The sequence below is a fragment of the Passer domesticus genome, chromosome 3, assembly GCF_036417665.1.
Source record: "Passer domesticus isolate bPasDom1 chromosome 3, bPasDom1.hap1, whole genome shotgun sequence".
NCBI classification, from domain to species: Eukaryota; Metazoa; Chordata; class Aves; order Passeriformes; family Passeridae; genus Passer; species Passer domesticus.
In genome coordinates this window covers 40,153,972-40,178,466 of record NC_087476.1, presented here as the reverse complement: position 1 = coordinate 40,178,466, position 24,495 = coordinate 40,153,972, and the positions used below count along the sequence as shown (strand labels likewise).

Sequence of the window (24,495 nt, the reverse complement as noted above, 5' to 3'; positions counted from 1 at the left end):
CACAACTCATCTTTTGGATGGTGAGAACTAAACTATTAGAAAATGAAGTTTCTAAAATGTATAAAGACCATGACAGCTGAAATAGGTACAACAGCGATATAGCGAGGAGTATCAGGTGCTCTCAAAGTTCCTACACATAACAAAGTAGCTCCCATTCAAAACATCGTCAACTTGACAAAGTTACAAACGTCAGTGCTCCAAATGAAATCCTTTGAAATACATCTCACCTATACATGATTGCTCTCTCACAGTGTGTACATTACTGCCCTTTTCTCAACCACTACAAAGAGGCACCAAACGCAGCTCCGCCTCCACCCTCCGAGCAGTAAAGTTGCCAAAAACAGGGGCCAGGAGGGAAAGGAGCCCGGGCTGCCCCTTGGGGCTGTCCGCGGTGTACTCACCATGGCGGGCTACTTTGGAAGACTTTCTTCCCCTCCCCCTGCACCTACGCACAACGAGGGAGAATGGAGAGCAGTTTCGGCATTAAATTTGAACTTCCCTGCTTTTGTTAGCATGAGTCACCACCTTAACATTATCTCAGCTGTAGACTTTTATCTGTGAATATCTAAGCCCTGTCTTGTGGAAAACTAATTACTGAGCCACTGAGAGGCTTCATAATGTCCTGCATTTAAGTCCTGAACATCATACATAATGCATAGGAAGCAGTCGCTGCACTCTGATTACAGAACACTGTCATTAAGAGAGCAAATTAAAGATGTGAATAATTCACTGGCTGAGCTTATTGTCAGTGCTGCATTGTGAAATTAGAATTTCTAATAAGTACTGCAATTTTTTTAACCCAATTAACACAGAGAACATCTTGAGTCTGATTAGTACAATAAAAATTATTACCTTATTCTTTTGCTTCACAACAGCCAAATTAAATACTGTACTTAATTATGCAGCATTCATCGCTTCTGTGCTAGAAATAATAATAATAAAAAATTCTCACTATCGCTTTAATAAGACTTCCAATATTTAGAGTGCAACTGAAAAATAGAGCATATGAATCTCCTGCACAATTTCTTATCGCAAAGTTACTGGCTTTTTTTTTACAGACTTTGAAAATAGGGTTTAATATCAGCAGCCGACCATGATGTCACTGCTGAAGTCTTCTCTGGAAACAAAAAGGTATTCAAAGAAATTCCCACAAAACGACCCTTCTGAACAAGCCCTGAATATATATTGTGAATTAACTTTCTCTGGGTTGATGTGAAGGCAGAGAAAAAAAAGCATTACCACTCACTGCCTTGAAATCGAATACACAAATATACAAACACAGAAACATGTATATAGACACACACACACACACACTCATATATATATAGGTTGTTTCAGAAAAGATGCTTAGGAAATATAGTAGGAAAAAAAACCGAGCTGGATCAGCTCTCTTACCTCAGTTCCCTCTTGGCACGGGATAGATAACATCCTTTCATCCCAGAAAGGAGAAAAGTCCGATTCAACATCCAGCATGTTGATTTTTCCCCACACGATGCCTGCTGCCATGTTAAATAAAGAAAATGATCACTGAGGATGCAGCTTTTGTCTCCAAATATTTGAATACTGCCTTTTAGTGACAAGGACCCCAGGAACCTTCGCACATCTGGCAGCAGACACCACTGGCTGCAGCTGCTGCAATGGGATTTTTCCTCAACCCTATTTCATTTCCAGCTCCTTTTTCTTCCCCATCCTGAGGAAGTTTAATCACCAAGCATGGCTGGGGAAGAAAAAAAGGAAAAAAAAAAAAAAAAAAAAAAGGAAAGGTGGCATTGCAATCACAAGCTTTCTTGGTTTTGTCCTAGAGACAGGGACTGCAGCAACCACCTTGCATCTTTGTCTAGTTATTTTAGCATGTGCGTGCAAGAGGGGAGGAAAAAAAAGACGGAAAATTATTCAGGCATAATGCAATAGACATAAAGAGACAAAAAGACAAGGAGAGAAAGAGAGGGGAAGAGAAAGAGGGAGAGTGAGGGAGGGAGAGGAAACAGAAAGACTAAGAGAGGGAGAGGGGGCTGTCAGTGCAGATAAATCTGCATATGGAAATCAGGGTTATCCTGGGTACAGTTTTATTTAACCATGATGTACTGTTTTTTTAATTAGACAGGAATTTAAAGAAGGAAATGAGAGATTCTTACAGACACAGGAGCAAATGAAGCATTTTAAATCACAGCAAAGCTTTCAGAGCAAGCTGTAGCAGCAACAGCAAAACTTTTTATAGCAACTTTCTTACTAGAAGGAAGTTTTGTGCACTGCTGCTATTTTGCACCCAAAATCCAGGCAAAACTGGAAAAGCATTCATTTTGGAACAAAATCAAACCACGGCAATCCAAAGAATTAGATTTTTAAAAAAAGACCCAGAAGCCTCTGGGTGCACAGCATGCACTTAAAGCTGAGTTGTGCCAGGCACAGGTTTTTAGGACTTTTGCCCTGGCCCCCATTCTGTGGTGGCTGTGACACACAATGGAGATGCTGCAGTAAATGATAGGAGTAATACCTAGCTTGAATTTCAAATGCACTGAATACCACTTCCCAAGCTTGATGGGAATTGTGTGTGTTTGGGGATACGAGTGTTGCCTTACAGACATAGGAAGGCTGGATCTCCATATGTAAGACATCAGAAAAGACCAGGAGAACCTGTGTCAGGGAGCATGGGAATGAGTGAACTGAGAAAGCTGAGAAGGAAAATGAGGTTTAGGTAAAGTCTAGACAAGACACCAGAGAAAGGTCAGGGACAGGGACAGGCAGCACAGGGAACTTACAGGAAAGATGGGCCAAGCCTATTTATAACAACATGTAGAGACAGGACGAGGGGGGTATGGGTTCAGTTTGAAAGAGGGTAGGTTTAGATTAAGTGTTAGGAAGAAATTCTTTACTGTAAGGGTGGTTTGGCACTGGAACAGGTTGAACAGCGATGTTGTGGCTGCCCCATCCCTGGAGGGGTTCTAGCCCAGGCTGGATGAGGCTCTGAGCACCCTGGTAAATCTGAAGATCATCTGGCAGTAGATGATCTTTAAGGTCCCTTCCAAGCCAAGCCATTCTATGATTCCATGATTCTGTGGGCACAAGGGAGGCAGCTGAACAGCAGTGCCAAGGCGGCCTTCATGTACGAGGTGCCCAGAAACCACTTGTGGTGGCTGGCCCGCCAAGGGACGCCCAGCTAAGCAGGGAAACCCCGGTGGCTTGTCAGTCCTGGGAGGAGCGGCGGGCGGCGCTTCGCCCGGGGGTGGGCGGGGAGGGACGGGGAGAGGAAGGGGAGAGGCAGCGGGGCAGAGAGCGGGCGGGAGCCGGGGCGGAGGCGGAGCGGGGGCGGAGCGGGAGGAGGAAGCGCGGCCGGGGAGGAGCGGCCGGCGGCCAATGGGCGCCTTGGCGCCTGCGCGGTGCGCGGGCGGCGGCGGCGCGCGGGCCGTACGGAACGGGCCCGGGCGCGGAGGGGCCGCGGCGGCGCGGGCCGAGCGCAGGAGCCGCCCGAGTCCCTCTGGCGCCGGCCCGCGGCTGGCCCGCCGGGGCAGCGCCTCCGGGCCGAGCGGGGCCGAGCGGGGCCGAGGCGTCACACGTGCGGGCCGTGCTCGTGGGCGCGTCCCGGCGCTGCTCCCGCCGCTTTGCAGCTCCTGCCCGCGGACTGCAGCCGCCTGGAAGGTTCTGCTCGGAGGAAAAGGAGGTGCTCAAAGTGCTTAATTGTTTCCGCTGCATCAGGGATGTGGTAGACAGGTATGGAACTGATGGGAGTTATGGCCGGGAAGAGCTGCCCTCTTATGTGACTCTTCCCCCCGGGGGTTTCTGTCCTGCGGGCGATTTTGATTCCCCGGGCTGAAGAGGCGTTCCTTAGGAGCTCTTGTGGCTGGGAGCATTCCCTTCAGCTGCCCCAGCACCCGCACATACGGTCCTGCTGTAAACTGGAGCACACAAGTCATTCTCTTCCTGCTTGCCCAGCTGCCTGCTCTGCAGGAATGTGAATGGATGTGAGAAAGTAGAACAGAAACTGTTTTCTTGTTTTTGTTTCTTTTCCCTTGAGCTTATATTTTAGTTAAGCCTCTGTATTACCAACCTCTAGCCATTGTGTAGACTAGTTTCTGCAAGAACCATATCAAAATCTACCAGCAAAGAAGCTGAAAACTTTAATTTAGCATTTTAGTTATATTGTTTGCATATTTTTAGAGGATTCTCTGACACCTGTTGCCTAGTTCTGCCCTTTCAGTATGTTGAATAAAATATGAATACACTGATATTAACTGTGTAGTGAACTTCTTTTGGACATGGTAATAATCCTTCTTTGGTTTTGTTTCTCTTTTTCTGGATTCCTAGGTAGTTAGATTTTTTTTTTCATGTTGTGCACCTGTAGTACGTGATGTACTTCCATAGCACAGTTAGTCTCATCATAAAATGAAGTGTTGCTGAAAGTAGCTTTGTAACGTATTCCTGCCCCCTGTTATAACCTACTGCTAGTCTAACCTCATCACTAATTAATTTAGAGAGCCAAACCAGAAGAAAATGTTGTTTGTTTTTTTTTTTAAGTTGCTGATGTATCTTCTTGAACAGGTTCTGTTCAAGATGTGTCAGCAGAAAGGTGCAGAATTGTGTGACAGGCGTGTGACCATAACTGCCCTTCTTGGTGGTGTCTCTCAGCTTTTACTTCAGTGTTACAGTTGGTCAGAGCTGTGTCCCCACTTGAGCTGAAGGATGACATGGAGTTGTAACAGTGAGAAATTTATTTGAAGAAATGCTATGAGTATTTTTGTATTTATCTTTGTATCTTTGTATTTTGTATTTATTTTCTGGGCCAGGTGAAAACAATGGAGGATGACTTTGGGGCTTCCTCCGCATCCCAATTCTTCACTGAAAGCCTGGAGCTGGCGATGGAAGTGGAGCATGAGATCTCAAGGCCGTCTTTCTTTTCTTGTGCTTTTGACAGCCAGAATGGAGGGAGAAGGTTCTCTGCAGAGTCTTATTTAGCAAGTGGGTCTCTTAAGAGGTATGGGATTTTTTTGAATTACAAATATAAAAGCCTTTTAAGGTGTTCTTTCCACCTGTGTTTGGTGCCTTTGAATGCTACACAGGTTTCCAAATCAGTTTGTTCTCCAGCTCTCTGATCCTGAAATCAACTTGGCGATTACAAAGTGGGAAGGGCTGCTTTGTTGTTAAACAGCTTTGAATGGTGCTCTAGATGCAGTTCTTAGCTTTCTGAACTTACTTTTAAGATAATGTAATGGACGTTTACAAGCCTGTTAGGATAATTCAAAACTGGCCTGTTGGGCAGCAGCATCTCAGATCACTTGAATTTCTGAGGAAACTTCAACACTGCTTTTCTCAGTAATGTGCTTTATTAACTGCTGGCCATTTTTCTCTCTTTTCCACTCTACCTGGCTTTCCCAAATCTGGAGCTTGTCCTAGTTAGTAGCTTTAAGACCATCTTTCTCAAAGCTTCACCTTTGCATGCATTCTAGGTTTAAGGTTCTGAAGAAGACCTAGGCATAGCAAATAAGTATTTTCTGTGAGATTTTTAAAACGTCACTTTGGTTTAATTTTTATTTGCCTTACTGTCTGTTGTTCAGCTTAGTTTTTTGTGCTGTTTGCTGATTTCACAGGGGTTGTCTTGTTTTTCCTACAAAAGCCTAATCTTACTGTCTGTCTGTCATCCTGCCAGGTGTTATATTTTGTGTTGTTACTTTATTTTCCACAGTGTTTTCTGTCAAGGCTTAAGGGGGGGGGGTCCACTGCACCTCCCCATTTCTTTGTCTTATTTATCATATATTTTAGTTGCATCAGAGCACATTCATTCAAATTGACATCAAGTAGATGATTGAGGGATCCTGTATCTGCGTGAATATATCAGTAGTGGATTCCACACTGACAAGGAAATATTTCACTGGAAATTGTTTCTGTCATTGGAACTCACTGAGGAGCTTGTATGTAGACAGGTTTCCCAGTCACTACAGTTGTGATAGCACTGTTCTTCTACTGTGTATTCATGTTGTCTACCTGGATTGCAAAGTCCTCAAAGAGCCTCCGTGTGAGGGACCCTTCTGTCTTGGTTGCTTGGAACTGGAGTAGCTGGATTTAATTGCTGGAGGCTTCAAAAAAGTCCAGTGTTCAGGAAGTTACCAAGTGAACTAAAGTGTTATGGGAGGTGGAGCTAATTATTCAGTAGATTCTCTTTTTGCCTCTGGAAATGAAATCGGAAATAGTGCATAGTTCAAGCAGAATATGAATTTGGTGTGTAATGTAATGGAAACTAAGTGCTTGCCTAGTATATACTTTTAACTTTTAAAATAAAAATAGTTTTTACATAATTGAGAATTGAGCTTCCTCTATGTGGGTTTATTTTATGAAAGGCAGTGGGAAAATTCTGAAATAATTTACCATATTGTCATGCAGTTTGCTGCGATTTTTTAATGTATGTTAATGAAACATTTTTTTAATTTGCACAATTATAATGTTTTAACAACACAGGTGTCTGATGTTCTCCACTTTGAGTAAAATTGTAATTCTGATGTTATTTAATTTTTCTTTAACAAGAGCAAGGGCTAATTATGGCCTAGTGTTTGCTTGAGCTATAATGACAAGGTCCCATTCTGACCCTCATATGTTCATCTGCCTAAAAGTGTGCTTTTAGCAGTGTGTTCAGTATAAATATTATTAAATCTATGTAAATGAATAAATGTATGTTCTAGCATTAATTACTAGATATGTAGTGTACCTTGAGACAGATCTCAAGCATACAGAGCAGTGTGTTATCTTACTAGCAGCCTCTTCTCTTCACAGTCTGTGTATTATATCTCAGCTCCTTTTTAACTAGGAAAATGCATCAAGGGGGTAACCTGTTAATTTTTGATTCCAAAATCTACTGTGACCTGTGACTACTTCCTGTTTTTATGCTTTTGAAGCTAGGAGATGTCATATTTCTATAGATCATATTGCTATAAAAGGTACAACTGTCTTTGAGACATCTGTCATGTACATGTTGCTGATACATTCAGAAAGCATTGGCGGTGCATAAGCCAGCTGTAGATATTGTATTCCATAGGTTTATTACTGGAAAATGTATGAATATTGTTGGCTCTGTTTTGCAGGGTTTTGCTGAGACTAGATCCTTCTCCAAATGACTATGAAGAAAATACAGTGGAATTGTTTGGCTTTCAGTGGGTTACTGAAATGGCATTAGTTGAATCCTGTGGATTTCTCTTTGGATTACTTAGGTATGATAACATTGTATTTTATAATTAATCCACATCTGTGATTATATCTGCTGTAAGGGTGTAGCAAACTTCACATTTTTAAAAGTAACATCATAAAAGACTGTGAGCTGTGCAATGCATCTAAAAATGATTAATGCTGTCTGTTTAATGCTCCAGTAAGTGATGGATAAGATACAGATGGAATTGCAGGAAGAAGTACATTGTGTCATGGATTCTTAATATTAGGTGACTTATTATTAAGTTTCTACATAGTGTGATGCATATCTGAGGCATCACCAGATAAAAAAAAAATTAAGTATAGTTATTACAACAGAGTGTTGGGGTTAATTTAGAAGGGTCGAGCTTCAGAATTATATGAAGAGACTATGTAAGATTTCCTTGAATGAGATTGTTCTACCCATGTAATGGAAGTTGTCTTTTGAAGATTTTTTTGTGCATAAAGGAGAATGGAGGTTAAAAATCAAATACTATAAATGCTGGATGCAGTGCTTTCTTCAATTGTTTGGATTAGGATAGCTTCAGCAATCTCTTCAGATACAGTTACTCAGTGTTTGACTAATTCAATGTAGATGCTTAATCTGGTCAATGCAAATACACAGATCACTGATAATCCTCTTTGCTACTGATAATCCTCAGGATGTACAGCACATACAGAGAGTGGATGGGAGAGGAGCTTTTGTATAATTTCACAAATATGTGATGTATTCCATCATTCCTTTCATTGCAGGGGATTCTTCCATCCCCTTAGGGTATGACCAAGGGCATGATGTGCAACATGATTAATAGGGTCTGGCTTATTGGAACATGGTGACATAGATGACTGGAAGTGTATTAAAAGCACTATTATTTAGCTTTGCTTGTTTGATGCAAGCTTTGACTTCACTGTGTTTTTAAAAAAAACCCCCAAAGATATAATGTGGGAGATAGGACTATAATTTAGTTAAAAGTTTCAGTATTTAGTCTGATTTTTTAACTGTTCATTAGCATAAAATCACTGACACAGGAATGTTGAATGAAATGGCTATTTTAAAAGTTTTTTTCCTGTAGTGTAAATTGCTTGTAATTGTAGTAGAGATGAACATAAGGCGTAATGTGGTTTTTAAGTTGTTCAAGCTGTACATTCTTTAAAACCTACTGACCTGGTAGGAGTAATGGATTTCAGCTGACTCTTGGCTGAGTGTTTGGTTGCTAGGTTGTCTTTTGGTGTGGCAAGTTCCTCTGCAAAGGGGGAATGTCTCTGCAAAAGCATTCAGTTCATTTGTTCAGTCATAAAATGGAACAGTTTCTTTATAGAGCAGTTGACAACTGAAAGTAGAAAAACTCCTTTTTCCACTGAGGAAATTGAATATGTTAAATACAAGTTACAATAGTTTTTGAGGATAGGGTGGATGTAAATAGTTAAATTTATGAAGTGCAGTTAATATCTGTGTTTAAATATATGCTTACAGAAAGCTAGTATCTTTGAATGTCTGAGATTATGCTTAATAATTGTAATTTAAAATTATTTACAATTCTTAAATATTGTAATAAATAATAGTATACTGCAGAACTGCAAGTTAAAATAGTAGTTGCATAGTAAAAGTTTTACTTATGGGTTTTCATGTGATAGATGTGTGAGTCAAAGTGATTGAGACTGTGTAACCATTTAAGTGGGTCTATTAAGATAATATATCTTTGATTAAGAAACAGAAGTACCAGTTTGTCTGTCAGAATGTATGTTTGCAAATCAAATGATTTCATGATTAACAGCCATGAGGATCAATCCTTGAGGTATAAATGCAAATTAAAACTAAAATGATTTATTTAAATAATGATATTTTTGTTATGTTTCTTGTGCCCAGTTTGTGCTTTAATTTTATCAGCCCACTGTGTTTTGTCTTTGTCAATTTACTGGAGAGTATTTTTCTTTTTTTTTCTGTGTCACTCCTTTCTGGTACCTTCCTTCTCTAAACACCAGTCTCAACAGCGCTGTTTCATAAAGCCCTCCTGCTTCAGATTTCCTTCCTTTTTACATGGTTGAAATCCTGGAAAAATCCAGGCAGAAATTCAACTTTGATTTCAAAACAGACAAAAAACTCTACAACCCACCTAAATGATGGAAGGGTAGCTGACATGGCTTTATCCAAGAAAACAAGATAGAATAAAGGGAGATCATTTTACTGCCTGTATGCACTTTAATATGCAAGTTACAACCCGTAGTTTTGTCTTTTAGATGCTTCTTGTCTTTTAAATGCTTCCTAGTTTTCAGGGTTTTTTTCTCAAGAACATTTGATTTGTGTTAGATCCAAGTAGCCTATTTTAGAATCCTTCAGTAGTTGTTGCTTTGACTGTATAAGAAATGAGGCAGAGAGCTCCCTCCTCAATTTATGCAGCATTTTCTTTCAAAAGTCTGTCTGACACAGTTATGCTTTTCATATATTCAGTTTAGTACTGCTTTATCTCTGTGGAGATTCTACTGGAAGACCGCTTGCAAATAACAGTTGTAACAGAATATGGCCGAGTATTTACCTGTGTTACAGCTTTTTTTTTAAATATTCATTTGCAGTGGCACTGGGCTTTTTTAAAAATATTCTCTTTCCTCTCCAAAACTGAACTGAGCTTTAACTTTTCTAAAGACACCTCCTTTTACTCTACTCCATTTGTTGCTGTTTATGCTTTGTGCTGCAGTTAAGGAGCTGACCACCCTAAGCAGGAGGCAGGAGAAGCTGCAGACAGGATGTACTAATACACATTCATAACTGCATTAATTTAGTGTGTACTGAGTGTATGGCATGGGGGCTAACTTTTAGGTTTACTCTGTGGACAAACATGAAGCTGAGTTATGCTTGTAGCAAAATCACTTGTATGTGAATGGCTTTTGAGGGGGTTTGCCTTCCCCAATATTCAGCCAATTGTTTGGGGATTTTTTACTGTGTTTAATGATTTATAAACATGCACAAAGTCTATTCAGTGTCATCCCTTCACACTTGGATATGTCCATTGCCTTTCACTAAAACTTTTTTTCTGAGTTACATTTCCATAAGCTTTTTCAGAACTACAAAGTAAGAAACACCTCTTACCTTTCTCTGTCCTATTTTGCACTTACTAAAGTGGAGTTAAACAACTTTTACTTATATAAATATTGTAAATCTTTGTATTCCTTTAATTAGGCAACAGATCTACAGACTGGAAAACCTAGTGCAAATGAGTTCATCTGATTTTGGTAAGTTTTATGAATTTAATTTGACACTGCAATAGGCAACTGACTACCTTTCATTAAAGAAGTAAATTCTCACAGATCACGCTTGTGCTTTGACTCTTGACCAAGGGATTTTGGAGTGTGCCTCACAAAAGCTCCTTTACAAGCAGCAAAAAACTGCAATAAGGGTAGAAATAGAGGCAACCAAGTGAGGTAAAATAGTAGGGAACTAGATGGTGGAAATGCTGGAAGTCAGTTTGGAAACAGATTTGCCTGTAATGGTAGATGCACAGAGCAATCCTTAGTGGGGCATTTTGCATTAATTTCACTTAAGGTATTTAAGGTCACCCCAAGAGCAGAATTTGTCAAAACTATTAACTCTTAATTAAAACCCAAAAATTTCATTGAACATCCCAACAATTATTTTAGTTACAAAGGTAGTGGCTTGGATTTTTTTCAGTGTTTCATTGGCTAATGTTTAAACAAGTTAGTTAGATTTGCTTAGTTTTGAGTTATTTACAAACTTAGTTTATATTTGTAGTAGGATTGATGAAACAGGATCACTCTAAAATGCTTTCCTTCAATTAAATACTGAGGCATGAGAAGCAGCATGTTTCTGAAGGATTATTGCAGCCTTGGGCTTATTGTAAGTTGAAGGCTGAATTACTTAGCAAGTTGAGAAGTTCAGTAATTACTCAGAAATAAACTGTCTATAGTGTCTTCTCATTACAGATAATGTGCTAGTGTTCCATGAGTGAATATTTTTACACATTACTATTGTTTTTTAATATTGTGATGTTCTGCCATTTAAATAATTGATGGGAATTTATCATCAAGCTTCTTTCATATGCAGTTCATCATCAAGAAACTGTTCTGTAGGTTTCAACTACAGAACTGTATGTTTCAACATCAATAAACTCTTCTGTAGGGTTTTTTCACTTAAATTTAAGCACTTTCTTGGTTGCCTTCTCTTCTTTGTATCCCATTCTTCCACTTGTCAATTAAGCTAGTAAAATGAAATGTGTGCTTTGCACCAGGCTTTCTTTGTGAATCAGAAGCAAGTCACTGATTCAGCTGTGCCTCAGTTCCCTTTTTATAGAAGTGGGCTAGTAGTAGAAGGGTGTCATGAGGATTGAAGTATTTAAAGTGGTCAGCGGGGTGATGCTAGTCATTACTGATGTCTTGAATAAATGTGTTGTCACCCCTGTTTAAAACCCCACTTAAGAGTTTTGGCTCAGTAAATCTATGTTGTACTGTGTGTTCATATAGGTATCAATATTGTACATTGTTTCATTTCCTAGCAGTCTTGATGAGCTTTGGAGACTTTGTACTGAGAACTGTCTAATGTAGAAGGCATATGAAAATACTGTAATACAAAATTTTGTTTAAACAGAGCTTCTGAGAATTTAGGATACAGTATTTGTTATTGCTACAAATCAGCAGTCATATCTATAAATAATTACTTTAACAGCATCAGTTCACTCTGGTCTAAACTTGTGGTTCATTTTGGCTTCTGGTAGGATGCAGGTAGGCTGCACACTGGAATATTCTGGTGCTTGTACCAGTTGGTGTGCTTTGCCCACTGAGTGTTGTTGCTCAAAAGATGTTGAGGCTTGTATGCACAAAGCTTTATTTTCGACATCTGTAACAAGTGTCATATATGAACTTCCACGTTAATTGGAGTAGATGAGGGGGAAAAAGCAAAAGGGAGAGTGAGAGCAAGATCAAAAGATGGGAATACTCCCCAGTAGTCAGCTGGGGAGAGGAGAGAGGAGCAAGGAGAACTTTCCCTGGCTGTGCAGCCCAGTATAGTAGGTGACCAAGTTTTTGCTATGCATCTCCTCTAGGATGATGCACTTTCATTTGGTCCTGCTCAAGGTCCTCATTTGATGCTTGCATCAAAGATGCTCTGAATAAACTGCATGTGTTGTAATCAGCTACACAAGTTGCAGTCTGACTGCTTGCTAAGCTTTTGTGTGTATATATATTGTTGGGCAGTAGTTATTTGGTATGTAAATGACTGTATTTTGTTTGTTATGCACTAAGTTTCATCTTCCTCTAATATAAGCTGAAAGCTACAAGGCAAGGTGTAGGAATAAATGAGGAGTGATTCTCACACAGTGGCGATAACCTCCAGTGAATCTCTGCTCTAATGGGGGTGTTTGAGCTTGTAGATGCAAGGTGAGGATGGAAACACCATGAGAACAGCAGCTTCAGAGAACAAAGGAAAGGAGACATAGCCAGAATATCTGCCTGAAAGCATACAGAGCTGCAAGTGAAAGGCAGGATTGTGAATGGATGGCTCTTAGCATTATACAGCTACAGGTTCTGTGCAACAGTGATGCTTCCAAGGAAAAGTTACAAAGCGTATTTACAAATAAGTTCACCTTATTGAACTTATTTGTACCTTATTATTGAACCTTTTCACAGTTTAAGTCTGTCAAGGGAAAAGGGTACTGATAAATTGTTTTACCCATGTCTTTACTGAAGGTGTCTTGGAAGCAGTTGGGAAGCTCTATCTGTATTTGGTTATGTGCCTGAGATAATAAGACAAAGAATGTGTCTCTCTGGCAAGATGACATTTAGAAGTGGGTGTTTACCATCAGTCACCTCCCAGCTTGTCCTCAGAGGATGTCTTTCCAGTGGTCTGGTCTAATTACTGTGGAGAATGCAAATGTTAAAGAAGTCATGGTGTGCTTGTCTTCTGCTTTAAGCTGCTGGTCTCTTTTATTTCAGGTCAAGCTGCACACTTGCACTCTGAAGCAGAGAGCATCAGGCATCAATGTCTTAGGTTTTTGCACTATGTGAAAGTTTTCATCTTCAGGTGAGATTTAGACACATTTTACTAAATTCGGTACTGAGCTTTGTGTAGCTGCTACTGTTTTCTGATTGTGTGTATTGTATTTTTCTGTACATTCAGGTATCTGGAACCCCCTAAGGTAGAAAATGATGGAGTGCTGCAGCCTTATGAAGAACTAGAAGCTCAGTTACCGTCAGTGTTGGTGGAAGAGCTTCATGCTTTGACTGTGCACATTGGTCACCTTTGTGAACTTCCTAGTAATGTCCTGGCAGCATTTACTATTCAAAATCAGGCAAAGGTTGGTGTCTTTTTATAATTTTAATTTTTTATGTGGCATTATGTATTTAACTTGAAAAGCTTTGGCTTAATAGAAGTTCATCTTTTTGGTTTGTAGTTTTTTTTTTTCTTTATTAAATGCCATCCTGTACTTGGTAAACACAACTAATTAGATCTGGATTTTCTGTTGTTGTTTTATTTATCTATTTTTGTGCTGTAGCTTTAGAATTCTTCCTATAGTATACGAATGATAATACCAATTACAGATAGATAAGTAGGCTTGAATTAGCATAGCTTGTTTAAAAAGTTCCTTGGTGTTTGTCTGTAGTAATGTTTATATTTTCTGAGCATCCCAGTAGGAGGGGCATTTCTTTAAAAATACATTTTGAATCTGACTCAGAATGGGAAAAGATCTTTTATAAAAGAAAAGTGCAGATGTGGAAGGAGGCACAGCAGCATTAAATACTACTGAAGTATACACCATTAGGATTTGTTCATACACATAGCTAATGCTTTCAAATCTTTTATAAAGCCAGAAAAGGAATTTCAGGCTTATGTTGTATAAACTAGTATCCGGAGAGGAATGATCTGCTGAGAAGCAGAATTTTGGATCTTTGTTTAGCTTATCAGTAGCACTTGAGCTGATTAAAAACAGTAAGTTCAAGTAAACCATTAAGAAGAGAATACTAACATTTTTGAGTTATTTTAGGAATTTTAGCAATTTTTGTGCTACATAATGCTTCTCTGTAAAGAAAAGGTTAACTAAGGGTGTTGTAATTTGTCAAGCTTGAATCAAAACTTCTTAAATAGACTCTTACAGGCAGAATTGTAATGAAAGTTTTTGTTTCTTTTTTTTCTTGAACTGAATGGTGTTTGTATTTGATCATAGATATTCATAATGTTCATTGCAGTCCGTTTCAGAATGTCAAGTCCAACCATTACTCCAGCATTCTCCACTAAACCATATCCCTAAATGCCACATCCACATGTTTTTGAACGCTTCCAGGAATAGTGATTTCACCACTAAACCTGGGCAGCTTGTTCCAAAGCCTGACCACCCTGTCTTAGCACTGTATCCAGAATTCACTAAAGAAATGTTAAATATAAGTAAATGTATTTCTAATCACAGGTTTTTCCTCCATCATGGCACTTACTACATCTCCATTTGGATATTAACTGGCTAGTATTAGAAGTTCTTCATGTACTAAGTGAAAAACTGAAGAGTAAGTATGCAGACCTTTTTCTTGAACTTATTCTTTTACATATGACTTAGCTAATTTTCCCATCTTGATTTGTCCAGAATCAAAACTACTTTGGGTAGTTTTTAAGCATAGCTGTGTTTAATGGGGTAAACTTAAATATGGTAAAGGTAGGTTCTTTCTGAATCATTGTGCAGCTCAAATTAAATAAAATTGTGTTAGGAATTTGCTCTGTCAAAACAAAGATCAGAGTTCTACTCAACTGATGCAACATACTAAATATTTAATAACAGTGCACTTCTTGACATCACAAATAAAAACATTTACAGATATCCAGAATGCATAACAATGAATGGCAATTTGATGACGACAATGTAGGAAAAGTGTCCAGGCATGGACCAGAACAAGGATTCTTGGAGGAGAGAATTTGTATTGCTAACCATGTGTGACACTAAGAAAATATTGGGCAAAAGGAGAAGCCTCAATCAGGGGAGCTTATAAAAGTACAGAAAGAAAAGGGCAAAGCAATATCTTTTAAAAAAAAATTTATAAGGCTTTAAAAGGGCAAAAAGTAAGTTGATAAGAGTAAGCTGTTCATAGAAGTTAGATTAAAAAGGTCATAGAATGCAATTGAAAAACTCAATTTCAGAGTAGTTCAGTTTGCTGAAGAATTGTTAAAATACAGAAGAGAACTTTATTTGCTTTGTGAGGCTTATATCTCTTTTCCGTGTCCATTCTACCAATATAAACCACAAAAGTGTGTTTTCTTTTACAATTGGTGTGTCACTGCAACCATGCCTTCCCTCTCACCACCTGATTATAAGGTGTGAATATAAATTCCATATAGGAATTGCATCAGTTGAAGTAATGTTGAGGTATAGAAAGAAGGCACTATATGCTTGCTTACCCCAGTAACTGGTGTTGAATCTGAACTCTTGGATTAGCTTTTGCCTGCTCCGAGTGCTGTCACAACACAGCCTTGCTCCCATTGACACATTTTCTGTGTTTCTACATTACTGTATAGTGTGTAGGCTGGCTTTTTGTTCCATAATTCTAAGTTTCTTTCATAATCCATTGTGGGATTTGTTTGCCTTTTTTAGAGCATTTTGGAGAAAGGATAGTGAAACTGTTGGAGGCAATTTATTTTCCAGAATTCAATATTTATTTCTAGATAATGTTCTGAGTTATAATGCAGTCATCTATCTTTGTAAAAGAAAGCTGGTGATTTTTAAAAACAAAATTTACTAGTCAAGACAGTCATATCTCTACATACATTATCTTATATTCTTATGTGCTTAGAATTTCCTAGGTATTTATCTCATTCTGTTAAGTGTTCTGAGTGGAAACTTCACACTGCTGAGACCAGTGGCAGGATAGTGGATTCAGGGCTTCACCTTATATTTCCAGGAATAAAATACAGTCTGATTTTACGTATTGTCTGCTCCACTGATGGCAAGGGAGATGTACTGTTGAAAAGCTTGCGGGATAAGATCCTACAGCCTCTTAACTTCACCATTTTATCTGTTAATGCCTACAAATGCTCAAGTTGGAACACGATCATGCCAGCTTTCTACATCAACACATCCAAAGGAAAGTGTTAGACCTCTCCAGAATTGTTTGTCATCAACTTGCATATCTGCAAAACATGTCATGATTCCAGAACATGCGCACTGCCATGTGACAAAGAGGAACTTGCAGATAAATAAATCTTTATTCCTCTGCAAAATCTGTGCCAATCAAAGGCTGTAACATGCCAAGCTTTTTTACTGTCAACCTGAATAATACCAGATTTCAGTGCAATGATGGAGATTAGCTTGAATTTAGGATGAGCTTTCTCACATGAATTTGTAAATTAAAATTACATACAGGTCAACAAGCCCATTCTAAAATATATATATATAGATCTTAGAAGAGAAATCCTGTCTGTTTTGTATTGCTAGAACCAAACCTGGAACTAAACAATTCTGCTTTTCTTTTGTATTTTAGGACAAGTTGTATATGCTAACCATTTCATTAATCTAACTGGAGAGAATCTAACCAATACCAGTTTATTTGAAAAACACTGTGGAAATCTCATATCTGATTTAATAACGTTGGCCATCAACAAATATACAAAGGTAAGTCTTTTTCCTTATACAGGCCATGGGCAGATAGGTGCTTGTACTGGGAACCATATGAATTGGGTGTTGCACCAGTGCATAGATGACTTCTTAGTGCTTAGTTGTAAATGTTACGTATGGCTTTGTATTTCCATGTTTTAAAGAGTGTTATTTGTTAGGAGCTCAAATTGTGTTATATTTATTCATGACCATCTGGCAGTTGAATGAGACAGTAATATTGAAATGCACTGTGTACAGAGCAGAAGTGAGTGCCACATTTTCCAAGTTCAGTGTTCCAGGTTTAATGCCAAACATGGCACAGTCTAAAAGGTTTAGATAAATGCAAAAAAAAAAAAGTCTTTTCAAGCTCTCTGAACAGGAACAAAAAGAGGATAACTCTAATCCTGGCAGTAAGGTAACTGGACACTTAGAGAATGTCATATTACAGTTTGTTGTTGCTGTGTGCCTATTTCCATCACCTCATCTTTCTGTTACAGCACTTCTGCATTTGTCATGGGAAAACTTTTCTGTGTCTTCTCTTTTCCTTTTTCTTTCCTTCTATAGCTGCAGTATTTTTCTCACTTGTTTTGAGCACTCCAGAGCTAGAAAGTCATAATAGCTCCATATAGCAGCCAGTAAAAGAGCTGTGTAATCTTTCTGTCATTGTGAAACATGCTTTAGATGGACATGTGTGATCCATGAATGCAGGACTGAACTCTGAGAAAAAATAGCAGTGACCACTGTATAATTTATGTTTTCCTAGTACAAAAGCATAAGAAATAGAGTCCCTCTTCTTCATGTTACTTTTGAGGGTGCAGGTAGTGGCTGTACTAGCCTTTGATAACTGTTCTTTTAAAATACCTTCCTGTGGAAAACTGTTACTTTTTAAAATCACTTTTGATCTATTAAATTCAGATAATACTGCAACCTTCTCCCCTGACAAAAGGCAAATAGATGAGAGTAATATTTTATAACAGAATATTCAAATAGTATCTATCTGTTGAACACAGTGCTTGATGGTAGGCTTGGAAATGTCAGATGATAAAATGACAGATTCTACATGCTTTCACAGAGCCACGTTACAAAGAGAGAAGATCGTTTTGCCGCTGCTTTTTCTTAAGCTTACTCTAGGCGTGGGCCATGCTGCTTGAATTAGTTCTATTTGAGATTAATTTCTGAAGGGAAGCTTGCACTGCTGACTCCTATAGTATACAACCTGTGTCTTCCTGTAATGGAAATAGCATCCCTCAAAATTGTTGAAAATGCAACTCATACATTGGCTCATAACTAAAACATGTCCTTGGGCTTTTGATTGACAACATTCCTGAATGCAGCTCTTAACATTTGTGGATATCCCTGGAAAGAGGGACATAAACTCTACTGTTCCGACTCATATTGTCAGATTGGTTTCTTGGGCAGCTCTGATATCAAGGTGCTTGACTTGGATCATGGACTGAGTCCAGTGTACTCTGAGGCATGTTTGGCAGAGAAATATATATCCATGGATACCTTCTTCTGCCTTTAGCAGCCGCACCTCTGGCACCAGAGCTGTATTGTCCAACGGCACCACAACTTTGGGTTTTCAACATTCTTACCAAGATACTGAAATGAGGATGTTGTGAGAGGAAATGTGGAATATCTCTGAAGAAAGCAGTATTGTGGCTATCCTTAGTCTAAGCAGTATCTGTGTGGTGTCTTGCTTTGATGGTAGTACCCAGACTCTATCCTGAACAGATATGCACATTTCCTGCAATCTTGTAGGACAGCACAGTAACAGATGGAAACAGTAGGTGAAGAAAACTTGCTGCAACAACTGGTCGTCCACATAGAAAGCATGAAACTAATTTCTAAAATCATTTCTATGCCTAATACTTCTATAAAAACCTCCTGTGTTTAATAAGTAACTGCTCATTTCCAGGATCTGTTTTGCTCTTTGGTGGTGAGTCATAGCCAGTTATTTTTGAGGTACTTCAGTTTTGGGAAGTTAATAGTTAAATAATTAATTTTTTTCAAGAGAATTTAGTGGCCATACTATATATTCTTAAGATAATATTTACATAAAATTAGTTCAGGTTGTTAAGAAATTCCTGTAACAGGTCTTTAACTAAAAATGTGAAGAGAGAAATACTGTGAGTATATGTGGAAAGTGAATAAAATAGATCAGGTTTACCATGCAAATTTCATAGGATAAAGAGGATTCTTGAGAGGGAGAAAAAACAAGTTGTTTCACTTATTGTATATGAATGTAAGTTCATATTTATAATTAAAATTATTTAAACCTGATTAGGAGCTGTATGAAACTGTGGTTGTAAACATATTCTAAAGGTGAATAACAAATAAGAAGCTTGCATCCTAATAGAATGTTATACAGATTTTTTTAATGATTGGTGATATACTTGTTCTAACTGTGAAAGTGTAGGGTTTTAGTCATTCACTCCCACTTCTATAATGTCTCACACAGCGACTGCTGTCACTGGCATTGCATATTTTGATTTAATTTTTAATTTGCACTGTTAGGTTTCTAAATTCAGAAATTATTTTAAGTGCCAGTGTGATTTGAGAATAGCTGTGTGTGAATGGATCAGAAAAAAACAAGAGGATATAAAAATTCAGGATCTACCTCATCAGATGTGGATGGCTAGGAGTTAGTTGGCTAAACTAGTCACCTGAGGTGCTTTTTATTGTCATGGAAGGATAACAACAGTTCTGCAGTGAGATTCATTAATCTCTCTAGGTACCTATTCCCCTCTGTTTGGTTTAGAGAGGTGTAGGTTGATTATACAAACTAGGACTACTCATTGTTTAGGGATAAAATGAGTAGAAGCTGCTTTGTTTCCCTCTTTTCTGTCTACATTTCTGCCATTGTGTCCTTGCTTGAAGGTAAAAGGTGCTGAACTAAGCTCTTTAAGCAATGCTTTTCTCACAATTTTTGCCACCTCTGAATTCTGTTCAGTGGGTTCAAGTGTCTAAGGATAGAGTAAGTGAAGCTTTATCTATAGTATGATTATTTCAAATACAGGTCTGGTAGATCTGTAAATCATTAAAGCATACAGAGTTTTTTAATGTATTTAGCACTTCCTTTTGCTGTTTTGTTTTGTTTCACAATTGAGAGAATGTAAAATTGAAAGATGAATCACAAGAAGACTATTTTGCATTTGAAATGCATCAGTCTGGGTGAATTTTGTTAAATATGGAATAGTAATCAAGTAATGTACATGATTTGAAATATGCTGTTTTCTGCATATTAAAAGAATGCCTTGCAGTAAATTTACCGAAAAGCAGATTTTGTGAAATGTTGTGGGAACATTAACATCCTCATCATGCCAACAACAACATATTCTACTAGCATTATGCCTAGTCATTAAGGATTTTTCAGTTAAAAATAACAATAATAGCTGGTAAATAACTTGAAATCTTTTTCTTCTCAAGAACATCAAGAAAATGTAATCAATCATTTTCTTTTCCCTACTGTCAGTCAGTGAATTAGTATTTATTGTAACTTTTCATTTAGGACATGGAATGCCATTTTTTGTGATTAAATAATGTCTGAGAGTGGATCAGAAGAAACTAGGAAATAGCACAACCTGTAATTTATGTAGAATTAGGAAAGAGTCTGTGTTGTATGAGAGAGATATTTGGGATGTTAGTGAAATAACGCACCTTTGAATGTGTAATTGTAACTATATTATTTACCTGAAAAAAACCCCCTCAGACCAAACAGCCAAGACAAGAAGAAATATTGAAATATACAAAACACCATTTCAAAAATTAATACTTCTGTGAATAATTTTATTCTATATTCTCTTTCAGGTGCGACCTTCTGAGGCTCTTACCAGTAGCCATTGTTCCTGTCCCTGCATTAAAGAACTATGGATTCTACTTATTCAGTTGCTGGACCACAGAAATAAAGGGTTTAATACAGAGGTAAAGGAAGAATACTATTATGTGTGCAGTAGAGTCACTAAATGTTCCCATATGGCCATGAATACACAGATTTGATGGTAGGACTGAACTCATATTTGCTCCAGGAGAACTGCATGCTGACTGTGATGCCTTGGGTCGCTGTCTTGAATGTGCATGAAATCCTGACTTTAGGTTTGCAGTGTGCTGTTGGGTTATGACCTAGGGCCTTGATAAGGAGCACTCCTAGTGCTAAAGAAAGCAAAGCAAAGGAATATACTGTGAAATTTCTATTCTTTTTGTGGAAGAGCAAAATACAAAAAGTCATGTTTACCTACGTTTAAAAAAATTTATTTGCAGTTTCTGTGATATGTCACACAGTGGGTCATCTCCAGGCATTAGAAACATGGGTGCAGTCAGAACAATGACCCAGCTAGCTCATGTTTCTGTCTTTGTTACCAGGATCCAGCTAACGTGGGTGAAATACACATGCAAAGCAGTCCCAGAGAAAGGCTTTCTTAAAAGTAGGAAAGATAGGCACAGGCTGTAAGAAGTAGTAATATTGTGATATAGGCAAGGGTCTGAGTCAATGAGAATTAATCAGTATATCAGTGCTGGAACAGACTGTGACAAAACAGGGAACTGGGATCTCTGTTTGCTGTCTTTCAGATTGATTCTCCACCACCTACTGTATTCCTCTTGGTTAGGATAGTCTGGCACTAGAAGTTTTTCAAAAATATGTTTTAACAATTCTTCATTAAAGAACCCTAATCTTTCTCTTGTGAGTATTCGGGCACCATCCTGTCTGCATGTCATCAATCCATCAGCTTTTAGTTTTGCCTGTGAAGTTTTGCCCTGGTGGCCCAAGCTTGTCCTTTCACATTGCTTTCTACTGCCATTTGAGAGATGACTTTCTAAGGTAGCCTTGAGTTTTCTGTGGTAATACTCACAACTGCCTTTTCTTATTTTCTTTAAGTGACTGTTATCCTGCTTGTTCTCTGTAAAAGCAAATTAATCTATAGGACAGTGTTGTAGAAAAAATTGTTAACATAGGTTTTGTTATTGGAGACAGTTCAAATTAACTTTTGCATTTTCTACAGTGTTTCTGGAGCTTGGTGAATACAACCCTAAAGAATATCTTTGAACGGCCAAGTACTTCTGAAAGTGTGTCTGGGTTTGACACAGTTCAATGTAAAGACCCACTGAGTTTTAGCTGGTGGATGATGAGTCATCTGGCACCACTCTACCAGTTTGACCGTAATGGAAATCTAGATGAAAAGGTGGGTATGCTTTTTTCTAAATACCTAAGAATTATTATAATTTATTTTGATCTCTTGGGTTATTTTTGTTGACAGAAAACAATTTGTTTTGTAATGCAGGAATTTTCATACCACTTAAGACGTAATTTTTAGGTTGGAAGTGTTAAGATGTGCTTTGTACAAGTTGGTAAATGTTCTAGGAGCCCCAGATATATTCATGTTACATACCAGATATTCACTAGAGTACTGTGTGAAGGAAACTTGAAATATGGCAACTAGTTAATAGCACATATACTTAATGACGTAGCATGTGTTTTAAGATAGTCTGCCTGCAGCATAAATGCTTCACTGGATTTGTTGTTTTAGGAATTGAGCACATGAGTTTGTGGTTTATGAAGTATGAACCTCAAACGTTGACTGTGTAATTATTAATGCCACTTTATTTTTCTAAAGTGATAGCTCTGCTCTGGATAAATTTCAATGTGTCTAATTGCATTACCTTTGCATCACAGCCATAACATCACAAGATGTATATATATATTTGTGCATACAGCTTCATTTTTATGTTGGTATGCTACCAATAGACACTGAATAATAACTTGAATTGAGGTTTTGGTTTAGGAAACTTGCACTTGCTGAGGCAATTCATGCATTTTGAGATGTATAAAAGTGGACAATTTTTCTTAATTGTCTGTAGAGGAAGCTTGTTAGAAGCCAATGAGGTGGATGAAGACCCAGAAACTGTGGGGTTTGGGCTGGTTTTGGTGTAGTGTTTTGCTTGGGTTTTTTTTCCCCAGCAGTATTTTTTGCACTAGGGAACTCTGGTCATGCCATCCTCTGTCATTTCTCCTTCTGTTCTTTTATGCTGTTACTATTATTCTTTTTTTTTTTATCCTGTTTGTTTTGGGGTTTTTCGTTTTGCATTTTTTTGGTTGTGTGGGTTATTTTTTTTTTTTAGGAGGGAATGTGCTGGTCTCTTTGTTTGATTTTGGGGTTTTTTAACCTTTTGGCTGCATATTCCCTAATTTTCTAAGCATAAACTGTGTGGCATCTTCTACAAACTGGGCTTAATTGCCCTTTATTTTGAATTGTCTTTAATTATTTGTAATTTAACAGTGCGTATTAAAATTGGAAAGGTGATACCTTCATTCTGTTAAAATTGGTACTGTGATTTCCATTTTTGATTCAGGATGAAAGGTTAAAACCTGGAAATTTGTTTGTGAACTGCAAATCTGTAAGAAGGGAAGAATGATCATGTAGGTTGAGCAATTTTAATAACTTAAAATCCCTCTCTTTGTTTTTAGATCTTTAAAAACATTAAGTCTATAAATAGAGAATGAAAGAAAAACGTTGAAATTCTGGGAATGCTTTCCAAAGAAAATAAGAGAATCCAAGAATTATTTGGATTGTCTAATCTGCAAATTTGTTTAAAAATTTTTAAATGTAGTGAAGATGTGTTAATTCAGTCCTTGAATACTTCATTGAAAAACTCATGACCATGTCTGTTTGCTTGAGGACTTGGCCCATGTGGGATGCTTATACTTCTTCTCTTTGCCAGTTTACAAATCCTTCAAGAGTCCATGGCAGTCTGCTTGTTATCATATGGCAAAGTGAAGCAACTTCTTGCACCTTTATACAGTGTAAAGTTGCAGACCACGTCTGATTGTTACTCTGAAGGTTGTCTCAAGCTTTCCTTGGTTTTGCATGTTACTGCCTGGTGGGGGAGAGAGACATAGCCCCGAGCAGATTATAGAGGGACCTTGCAAGATAGAATTACTACACTTCTGCTTCTAAGCAGAATTTAGAAAGTGAGAAAAGGTTATTCCCAGGTGAAATACAGAAATCTGTGTGAAGCACACATTTATACTGGGTTTCTTATAGTTAATGCCCTAATCCAAATACAGAGATACTGATTACTCTTATCACTGGGACTTTTTTCCTGTATCTCGCTCTGATAGATACTCCGTATTTAGCCTCATGAGAGATTATTTTTTTTTGCCCCAGGCACTATATTATTTACATAAGCCAAAAAAAGATGTAGAATGGAAAAAAGGATTCCTGTTGTTCTTATTTTAAAATGGGAATCTGAGACACAGTGACAGGAAGTGACTTGCCCAAGATTAAATAATACTTTTCCTTTAGACCCCACCTGGGAGAAGAGAATTTCCAAGTCTTGATTTGCAAATCATGAGACCATCCTGTGCATGCTTCTCTTGATGTTTCCAGTAGTCTTTATGTTCACACTGTTAGCTCTGCTTTGCATTTCTGAGTTCCTGTGTCCAGGGATCCCTGTTCTCATACAAAAAAAAAAATCTTATCACTAACATCAAGGCCTTTTCACCCACCACAGTATTATAATCTGTCACAGATGGGTTGATGGTAACCATCCCTTTAGGTCCTGTTCCCCTCCTTGAATTGCAAGCTCAAAATATTTTTTGAATGGTATAAGGTAAAACAGTCTGTGATATGAATTTGTGCAGTCACTAGAATTACATGAGGACTCTGTCCTGTTTTGTTGATTAAACATATGATGCAATGGCTTAGTGACACATGCTTTCTTCTAATTAACTGTGATCAGAGGTGGGAGTCTG

At 38.0% G+C, this 24,495-nt stretch overlaps 2 protein-coding genes across 42 annotated transcripts in view; one reads left to right on the top strand and one right to left on the bottom strand.

The window, feature by feature from the left end:
• LOC135296419 (uncharacterized) overlaps positions 1 to 3,161 on the bottom strand; it is a 384,334-nt gene extending 381,173 nt beyond the window's left edge. For 19 of the 38 annotated variants that reach the window (XR_010358517.1, XR_010358530.1, XR_010358515.1 and 16 more), the window contains exon 1: positions 1,396 to 2,481. Coding sequence is in view for 10 of the 38 variants with exons in the window: in XM_064412762.1 (XP_064268832.1) it covers positions 1,396 to 1,499; positions 2,580 to 2,634; positions 2,874 to 2,929 (215 nt within the window). In the remaining 28 variants the exon portion in view is untranslated. The other 19 variants (XM_064412762.1, XM_064412752.1, XM_064412751.1 and 16 more) reach the window with 6 other exon arrangements.
• Positions 3,162 to 3,392: 231 nt separating this feature from the next.
• The window catches only part of MMS22L (MMS22 like, DNA repair protein), a 90,097-nt gene continuing 68,994 nt past the window's right edge, over positions 3,393 to 24,495 (top strand). For 2 of the 4 annotated variants that reach the window (XM_064412748.1, XM_064412749.1), the window contains exons 1-10: positions 3,393 to 3,708; positions 4,782 to 4,969; positions 7,068 to 7,193; positions 10,343 to 10,395; positions 13,108 to 13,195; positions 13,292 to 13,469; positions 14,577 to 14,670; positions 16,633 to 16,763; positions 20,556 to 20,669; positions 21,746 to 21,925. In XM_064412748.1, the coding sequence (XP_064268818.1) occupies positions 4,791 to 4,969; positions 7,068 to 7,193; positions 10,343 to 10,395; positions 13,108 to 13,195; positions 13,292 to 13,469; positions 14,577 to 14,670; positions 16,633 to 16,763; positions 20,556 to 20,669; positions 21,746 to 21,925 (1,143 nt within the window). In that variant the 5' untranslated portion in view covers positions 3,393 to 3,708; positions 4,782 to 4,790. The remainder of the gene's footprint in view (positions 3,709 to 4,781; positions 4,970 to 7,067; positions 7,194 to 10,342; positions 10,396 to 13,107; positions 13,196 to 13,291; positions 13,470 to 14,576; positions 14,671 to 16,632; positions 16,764 to 20,555; positions 20,670 to 21,745; positions 21,926 to 24,495) is intronic. The other 2 variants (XM_064412747.1, XM_064412750.1) reach the window with 1 other exon arrangement.